Source organism: Takifugu flavidus, unplaced genomic scaffold (genome assembly GCF_003711565.1).
Source record: "Takifugu flavidus isolate HTHZ2018 unplaced genomic scaffold, ASM371156v2 ctg575, whole genome shotgun sequence".
NCBI classification, from domain to species: Eukaryota; Metazoa; Chordata; class Actinopteri; order Tetraodontiformes; family Tetraodontidae; genus Takifugu; species Takifugu flavidus.
The window spans coordinates 1,960-11,529 of NW_026622188.1; the positions used below are offsets into that span (position 1 = coordinate 1,960).

General features: G+C 46.4%; 1 protein-coding gene and 1 long non-coding RNA gene across 2 annotated transcripts; both read right to left on the minus strand.

Moving 5' to 3' along the window:
- Positions 1-1,668: 1,668 nt before the first annotated feature.
- Positions 1,669-3,806, minus strand: LOC130520894 (uncharacterized). The gene is made up of 4 exons (XR_008949098.1): positions 3,388-3,806; positions 2,698-2,876; positions 2,279-2,308; positions 1,669-2,184 (listed from the first exon to the last, which is right to left on the minus strand). It is a non-coding gene; the product is annotated as an uncharacterized LOC130520894 (long non-coding RNA).
- Positions 3,807-5,001: 1,195 nt separating this feature from the next.
- Positions 5,002-8,328, minus strand: LOC130520895 (ADP-ribosyl cyclase/cyclic ADP-ribose hydrolase 1-like). Its single transcript, XM_057024592.1, has 8 exons — positions 7,673-8,328; positions 7,291-7,414; positions 7,060-7,195; positions 6,621-6,703; positions 5,687-5,760; positions 5,527-5,613; positions 5,357-5,440; positions 5,002-5,284 (listed from the first exon to the last, which is right to left on the minus strand). Exons 1-8 carry the CDS (start codon positions 7,816-7,818, stop codon positions 5,227-5,229), a joined length of 792 nt encoding a protein of 263 aa, XP_056880572.1. The 5' UTR covers positions 7,819-8,328; the 3' UTR covers positions 5,002-5,226.
- Between the last annotated feature and the right edge of the window lie 1,242 nt (positions 8,329-9,570).

Consider the following 9,570-nt stretch of genomic DNA (forward strand, 5'->3'; position numbering starts at 1 on the left):
CGCATGCTGAAACATACAGTAAAAAATGACAAGTAAAACAATGAGTTTCGACACATTTATTGAACAAAATATTCATTCTTCCGCCACAAAACCATCAAAGTTTTCATCTTCTGTATCTGAATTAAACAGCTGCACTATTTTAATGTCCAACATCCTGAATTCCTCTTGTTCATCACCTGAATCAGACTCACTGACCGGTTCCGGTTTAGCGTTGATTTTGTGAAAGCTCTTCCAATACATGAAGACGGTATCATAGTCCATGCGGCTACAATCCACCTGCATAAGGTGGCATAACTTGCCCGCCGCTGCCTCATAGATGTGGCTGGGCGTGGTTATCTTGTCGTGGCAGTAGGTGCGGAAGATGGCCGCCCTCTCCTGGTAATCCGTGGGCAGCCGCTGCACAACAGCTGTCCTTGCGCGTATGAAGAGATGCTGCCTCCTCATGAAGCAAAAACACCAAGACGGACCTCCTTGGAAGTGCTCAATGTCCATTTCTTCAGCAATCGCTTTGACCTTTGGACAGTAGAGACGCCCCTTCCAGTTGTTCGCTGTTCCACAACCAACTGTTCCACTCGGTCTTCCAGCTCGGGCCACTTTGCTTTGTTCCCGCAGAAACTCAGCTTTGTCTTCCTCACTTTCATTCACTTTCTTGTTTTCTCCACTTTCTGACCATGGACTCATTTACATTAAAATGTCTCGCAGCTGCTCGATTGCCATTTTCAGCCGTATATTCGATGGCCTGCAGTTTAAAGTAAGCCTCATATTCTCTCTTGACCGGCGCCATTTTAGGGGATCCTTACGCGGAGGTGTGCCGCTAATCGATTGGTGGAGCCTTTACCGTAGTGCACCTACCAAAGGCACACAGCAGATTTTGGAACTCAGTCCACACACAAGGCGCTCCATATTACAAGGCGCACTGTCGATTTTTGAGAAAATCTCAGTGTTTTAGGTGCGCCTTATAGTCGTGAAAATACGGTAACTTTCCAAAACGTCAACGCACCACTGCCACGTCTTCAATGATGCCTGATTTACAAAAAAACGACATTGTTACTGGTTGCGATGCTTCTCACAGGCTTTGACTTTGGTTCCTGTCCCGGCTGGTCAGGAACTCGACTACTATAAGTATCTCCTAAAATGGCGCCGGTCAAGCGAGACGCGTATGAGGCCTACTTTAAACTGCAGGCCATCGAATATATATAATATATATCTACTCTCACATAAATGCACCTATTACTGATGCAGCATTTCTCCCGTCTTCCTGATCCATAGGGTCCATCGAGACCTGAAGGTTGAGGTCAGAGCTCCGTACAAGGCTGCACCTGGGCCCATGGACGTGTTTTCTAATCCCATCGACGCCTTCTAACGTAGAGCAACTTTAGACCAGTTCCAATATGGCTATAATAACCTGTATATTACTGATGCTCTCTGTATATGTGGCATCTACTGCAGGTCTGTCCATCCCAGGGAGAGGAGCCCTCATCTGTGGCCCTCCTGGTTTCTTCTTTCTCCCTAAATGGGGATTATTTAAGTGTTTCTGAGCCATTTCAAGGGTCTAAGGACAGAGGGTGTCGCAACTGTAGAGCCCTGTGAGGCTAAATAAACTTGACTTGAAGGAGATGTGTTGCAGTGGTTTAGGTAAATGGTCCCCCCTCCCTTTCTATATAATAATCGTGCTGTCTGATCAGCCACACCTGTGGGCTGGATGGATGAACAAAGGAGAAGGTCTCGCGAACACACACTTGGCCAGATTAGGGAGCAACATTCGAGTGAAACACGCCTTTTGTGAATTTAAAAGAAGCCCTCAGATCTTTGGGTTTCGGCTCATGGAAATGGGAGAAAAAACAAAAGCCCTGGCTCGTTCATACGGGGAAGCTTCCTCTTGAGCAGGTGCTTGTGGGAACTACAGCTGCACAGCGGGGAGTCAATCATTACGAAAGTCAATCATTTGAACCGTTCCTCTATCTGCTGCCCTGTAAGCGCATTAACTCCTCGACTTCTGCTCAAAACCAACACTTCCTGTTTCAACTGCTGCTGTTCAAGCCCCGGTAATCCCTCGTTACCTCACACCGGGGTTCACCAGGGTGCTGTACTCGTAGCACCTTCCCATCACGATGTGCTTAATGTTGGGAGTGGTGCCGAGCTCGGCCCCGGGACGGCCAGCGCAGAGCAAGAGCACGGCGAGCCCTTTGAGAGTGGACACAATGATGGAAGAAAGAGTGATAATATGATATTAGGGAGCAGCACAGCAAATAAAAGAGCAGAAGGGAAGGAAACTTACAGACAACAGAGATCATCACAAAGGCCTCAACTGAAAGCAAAAGCAACTCACATCAATTCAGCGTTTTAAGATTAGATTAGATTAGATTCAACTTTATTGTCATTACACATGTCACAGGTACAAGGCAACAAAATGCAGTTAGTATCTACCAGAACTGCTTAAGTAGCGAATAAAACTGTGATGGGTATATACAATATATACACACGCAGTGATATATGTTTATGATGTCAATCTATATGTTTGTATTTACAGAGTTCACAGATATGTAAAGGGTATATAAAAGTCATTGCAACCAAGATAAATATATATACAGGATGTAACTATGGTGCTGAATTTCCTACAGGATCAATAGAGGTTAAGATGATTATCTCAAGAACTTTTTCTCCTAAGTTCAGGACGGAGGCGTGTAAAATACTCACCCCAGCCACGACGCCAAAAGCCCCTCCGCTCTAGCACAGCTTCGTCCTGAACCGAAGCTTAAAGGACAGAGGAAAGTTTTCCAAGCGGCCCTCCTCCCATCCAGACCCCATGACTCCCATTAGGTGGTGAGACGTTGCTGTTGTCAGCTGCCACGATGGCCTGAGGGGCACCGCGTTGCCTTTGATGGACACGTAAGTGTTTATGAAATGTAAAGGAAGGGGACAGTTTGCACAGAGATGTACTCGCAGAATGTGGAAGAAGCATCAGAAAACTGGTGGAAACTTCACACACACTCAAGTGCTCCCTTTGACAGGTCAAACAAAGACCAGTGGGCTAATTTGGAACATCACCCTCTTTATATCCTTAAATTTCTTAGCTTGTTATGCTGTCCACAAATGTCAGACGGGGGCTATGACCCCCGCAACCCCGTTAAGGGAAGAGCAGAAGCGGTTTGTGATCAGTTTAATCGACCCTCATCTCTGATCAGAAGCGCCTGGGCGATGCTTCCATCTTCCGGCAGGAGGGGGTATTACGTGTGTTTACGTCTAGATTATTAAAATTCAGGGTGACGATACAAATTTAACAATATCTCTTACAATTTTAATAGCTAACTCACTAAAGTTGTTACATTGCTAATACAGTGGTTATAACATGAAATCATGCTGTGTAAATAGACGATTTGTGTTTACCGGTCGATCTACGTCCCAGTCCTCACCTATGGCCATCAACGCTGGGTGATGACCGAAAGAACGAGATCGCGGATACAAGCGGCTGAAATGAGTCTCCTCCGCAGGGTGGCCGGGCTCAGCCTTAGAGATAGGGTGAGAAGATCGGACATCTGGGAGGGGCTCGGAGTAGAACCGCTGCTCCTCCACATCGAGAGGAGTCAGTTGGGGAGGCTCGGGCATCTGGCTAGGATGCCTTCCGGACGCCTCCCTTTAGGGGTGTTCCGGACATGTCCCACCGGGAGGCGGCCTCGTGGCCGGCCCAGGACGAGGGGGAGAGATTACATCTCTCGCCTGGCTTGGGAGCGGCTGGGGGTCCCCCCGGAGGAGCTGATGGAAGTGGCCGGGGAGAGGGCTGTCTGGGCATCCCTCCTGAAGCTGCTGCCCCCCGCGACCCGGATCCGGATAAGCGGCAGAAAACGAATAACAGCAATAAGGCCAACTAGACCTGTTCAACTGTTACCCCAGAGAGGTAAGAGCGTTGAGGGTCTTTTGGAAGAGATTATTTTAAAGATGTTTTTAAGGCAGCCTTTGAAAAGGTATATAGTTTATGTTGCCCCTGAAAATGTTGTTTTCAACTGTCAGCAACACCTGAGTTATCATTGTGTTATAGGCCTATGTTAAATAAATCTGTAACAAACTAGACAATTAAAATAAATTAAATTAATTCATATAAACTCTTAGGAAATACAAGCCTATAGAATCTTTGCAGTTGTGCATTTTGAAATGCTGTTTTTTTTTTTCCCCCAAACTTCAACATGTGTTGTGATCCAGGATTCCCAGTTGTGTTTGTCCTGCAGGGGGCGTGGTGGAGCCATGCTCCGGCCACCTGTTGGCGCACCTGCAGGACATCAGTGATCAGCAGTTTTCTTTTACTCGAAGTGTAAGTGTTTCCTGATACTAGTTTTGTGTGTGTGTGTGTGTGTGTGTGGGGTGTGGGGGGGGGGGTATTCTAAGTGCGTCCACACCAGCCAGCTACACGCTGAAACCCAGGAAGGAAATACTGTTGAATGTTGTTAAACCAACTGGCATCTGCAGTGACGTGCATCCAATATAATTTTATTTCCCCCCCTTGTGAATTGGAACTTAAGCAAAACTTTTGCAGCCCCATTCAGGAAATTAATGTGGACAGTATTCAGTCCTCTAGTTTACCTTGCGGAGCACTGACAACCTGACATAAACTTGTGTAGACCACCAGGCGAGGGCGACGAGCACCAGAACCGCGATTTTAAGGCAGAGCTTTATCCGAATCCTCCGTGGACCCCCCCTTGATCCGCTCTATTTATATCGCGCGGCTCCCCGTGACGTAAGCACCCTCCGCCGTCGAGCCTCCAATGCTGATAAAACCACGTGGGTCTGTTTCGGCGAACAACAACAAACGACTAAATAAAGAGTAGTCTCTTGTTTTTTTTTAGATTGTCAGGTGAGACACTAACGTGGTTCTGATCACAATCCCGTGATCCGTTAGTCCAGTTTACCCCCAAACACACCGGCTGCGGAACTCTGACACAGATTTAGCTAGTGTTCGCTAAAGCTAAAACTCTGAATATGAACAGGAGCAAATGCAGCACACAGATGTTTCAAAGCTGATTTCACACATTTCATAATTTTATGATTGAAAAAAAAAGAAAGCAGGCAATGTTAGCAGGGGTGCATAATGATAACAGCTGGTGGGTTCTGGTGCAGTTCTGGAGGACTCTCACTTAGAATCTGGCCGGAAAAAGTACTTAAGCTAGCTTCGGACACGTGCACCACAAGGGTGCAGCACGTCCAATATGGCTGTATTGGTGCTGGAGCAGGACTTCACCAGCAGTCCGTGCAGGAGATGTTATTGTTGGAGGCACATTCATTAATGCGAGTTCTGCAGAGAGACACGAGACAGTCAGAACAGTGGGCTGGGGAACGGCTCCTCTGAAGCTTCCCGTATACTTACTCGCTCACTTCCTTGCATTCGTAGATGATATTACTGTCCAGTTTCTGCCTTAATTCATTTAAAGACTCGTTTGAGCAGGTGGACCTGAGCAGACCCAGAGCAGAACTTCAGGTTCTGGACATTTAGATGGCAACAACCTCAAACTGGTGACAGGAAACCTAGAACCTTACACGGGTGTCGCCTTTGTGACAAGGACGACGGTCAACTTCCTGACCTTGGGGTACTTCAAATTCGGAACCTCGGTCTTCGCGAAAAAACTGAAAACAACAGGACACATGTCAGAAAACACCATCTCCACCCATAAACTCGGAAGGTAGCGGAGGGACTGACCTCGAATTGTCGAAGGGGGTGGCGATGGATCCGTTCAGCATCACCGTGGCGTCACCAGCGGCAGCCTCTGCAAACTGTACACAGATGAGGCCTTGAGAATTTTAGAGGAAACCATCCGTCTGCCTTCACCTTGACAAACATTTAAACAACCGAACGGCCCCATTTTGAGATGATCTTTTCACGCCTGGTTAGTTAATCATGTCTTTGCATCTCCATCTTTAGCAACAGATGTGCACAACTGTATTACTACCCACATGCAGGTGTTTATAAGCCTCACACGGTGTGTCGTACATGTTCTAATACTTCCTCACAGCCTCAGCCAGCCTCAGAGCAAGAGTTAGGACAAAAATAGGTGGGCCTGTCTGTACTTGCATGATCACACACTTGGGAAACATACTTACTTCCCGGGTACTGTTCCTATTCTATGCAATACTCCTGCCAGCTATGCTCCAAGTTTCCCAGGAGTGTTGTTCCTCTTCCCATTGGATTAAGTATGCATCAGATGTCCCCTGTCTGCTGGCGGGACATTTGGGTATCCCACAAAGAATTTCACCCCTGTCAGCAGCACCACTGGCAGAAAGTATGTGCTTTAAAGTACAAACTACCAAGTATAGATTCAGGAACTTGACCACTCGCACCAGACCAGAAGGGAGTGTCTAGATAGCCCTGGGAGCATGAGCTAATTTCTGTTATATAGAATCATCCTGAAGTATTCCTTATTCACCCCCTCATTTGTTCAACTTTGTCCCTCCATCCGTGGGTTGCTGCAGCTCGCTCAGGAGAGCACCATGTGACTCCATGGCGGCCGGCACAAAGCCTCATTGAGGACCCAGACCAAGAGACCATTTTAGCATTCAGCCAGGATTTGTTTTGACTCTCGAGCACTGGAAACATTGTCAAATTGTTTTTATAAAATCACCAATCCTTCACTTACTTTAGTTGATCCTTGAGTCCAGAAAGAGCGAACCGGGTTGTCTTCGCAGTAATTCCAGTCAGGGCAGTCGCTGGTGAACGTTTCTAGGTGACATCAGCAGATCAGCGTCACGTCAAAGGGATATAAATAAAATAAAACATTTCGAGTTGGGATAAAGCCTCGGCCTAATGTAATCACTCAGACTCTGCACTTGTCAAAAATTCCCTGATGCCAAATCAGTCAGTTAATATTAACAATTAAAATCATATTTGTGGACAGCGCCAGCTCTCTACACAAACAGGCAGCCGGTTCAAAGGACTCAGGCTCTGATGTGCCGATAAATGAGTCAAGTTAGAGCTCGTCCTGTAAGCGCACCACAGCATCCTTCTGCTGTGTTACACATGTTAATAGCAGCTGAGAAACCTTCTGGCTTGGCTAATAATGAAGTTCTTGGTCTTACCACTGCTGCCCTCTTTTCCACACCAGCTTAGGTCGTCCAACACCGACCCCAGCAGGGTGTCCTTCATCGTAACAAAACACTTTCTCTTATCATTGTAGGCATCGACCACATCCTTCGTTTTGCTCCAGAACATGGCCTAAACACCCCGCCAAAATGAAAGGTTATATTTTGCCATGAGCGATCTGAGAGCTGCCACAGGTGGGTAACAGACAGGTGACGAATCGAGGTTACCTTGTCGGGTGGCGTTTCGATGGGGGCCACCTGAAACAGGGGATTGTAGGCATCTGTGGGAATTTTACAGGGGTCCCGCCCCACATACGCTTGCTCAAACGTGCTCCATATGGTTTCACAGTCGCTCCTGCAGGGAATAAAACATCTTCCTTATCTTTAAGACCCCGTTAACAGCTCCCACTGGAACTTCTTTCCGTATTTTTAAGTTTGTCTACAGATTTTTACTCAACACTCAATTGTGTAACTACTAAAACTGCTCGTGTGAGTATTTAAACCATGCAGCGCTCACATTAAACAGTCCACCTGCAGAAAGCTCAGAATAAAGGGCCTCTTGTGTGATTTTCTGCAGGTCTGCGGTGTGTTCTGTGATCCCAGTCTTGACTTACCGTTGTACTGGTGACACCTGGCGATAAAAGTCTCTTTAAACGTCTGTTGGGGTGGTTTCCGACTGAGTGTCGCTCCCAACGTGGTCTCGACCACCAGCACCAGCAGCAGCACCACAGCCGCGATGCAGACCCCTCGCTTCATCCCTCTCTTCTGTCGACTCACTCTGGAAGTCGCCTCGGCTGTTGGCAAGATGCAGTCTGTCTTTTGTCACCCGAGCGCTCGCACATGCTGTCTTATATGCGGCACCCCCCGCCGTGACGTCACTGCCCCAACGCTCCCGCCGCTTGCGCTGCGCTCCTCCGGCGTTACGTTCAACGGGAAAATTTGACCATTATCAGTGTGACATTAAACTGAAACCGAAGTTAATAAGATTACTGGATCCACGCTGCACTCTTGGTTGCAACAGAGTGGCGAGAACCTTTCGTGTTCTTTAATTACTTATGCAAAAGATAAATAAAAGGTTGAGACATTTATCTAAACTGCTGCTGTTGAACACACCCTTACTGACGTTTCCTTTTAATCCTTTTTAAGAATTAAGACTATCAATGAAGAAAAGAAGTTGAATTGCGTGCATGAGTTTATCATTAACAGGTTAAAAGTGAAGAAAACGGTAGTTTAGCAGGTTTTAGCTCGTGGCCTTTTTGTATTAAATGCATCGTGTATAACTTAATAATTGAAAATGTTGAATACCCATCTGGCCTGAAAATGAGAGTGACCCACAGCCAAAACCTCAGTCCTGACACCTCCGGTTGTGTTGCATGTTCTCACTCACATGTTACAGAAACACCACGGTTGGATTAACACGTTTCACAAGTGAGAAACGTGACCTTTGAGTCGATTATTAAGCAGCATATTTACTTTGAAAGTTCTGCCGTAGGTGGGATCTGTAAAGGTCAGAAACTCCTGTTCCGACAAGCTCAGGACTTCAAGTTAGCGTGAGGACCTTTTCCTCTTCTTCATCATCTGAATCAGGCTCACGGACCGGTTCTGCTTCAGCGTTGATGCCGGCTTTTGTGAAAGCTTACAATACATGAAGACGGTATCATAGCCCATAAAAAGGAGAGGTTGGGGTCTCCAGGAATTTAGCTGGTTTAGAGCGGCAAGATGTGGGATGTTGGTGTCCAAATTAAAGAACACGAATACAGATGTCCAGGTTATGAATTATGATTTATTCTGCTGTGGTCTGCAACAACAACACAACGAATATCCATCAGCACAGCAAGCACACATCAAATACACAAACACAATCAAATGAGCAACACCGCAAATGAAGCAGTACAGTTCAATCTCATTTATCCCACAACAAATCACCTAACACAAGACATTTAGATATTATTATTAGCTTGAACACACATTAACATAACATAAAGTTAGCTTATACACAACTAAATAAGTACAACTATGCACTGCCAACTCCTTACCTTATGGCATTCACACACAGCAATAAACCACAGGAGCACAGGCAAATGAAGAAAGATAGGCAAAAAAGGTGAAATTATCTCAGCGTAGCTGCATCTGAATGGACACGCACTCTCTACAGTTGCATCGGGGGTGAATAATTAACTAATTAAAGTACCGCATGTACAGACGGCAGTGGTGCGTTCAAGAGCGTCGGACATCAGTGTTGCATTCGAGAGCATCGGAAATATGAAACTTCAAGGAAAAACTAAATAACAATGAATAAAACATACTACTTAGATAAACTCTAACAGTATACAATAATATAAACAGTGTGGGCTTTCGAACACAGCCGCCCCCGACTGTCTGCACAGACAGTCGTATCCAAGGTAGAAAGGCCACTCAGGCAGGTGGATCTGTAGCTCTGTCTTCGAGCTTAGGGAGCTGGACCAGACGAGCTACTGGTCGAATGTATGTCCGATCTTTGACCTCAAT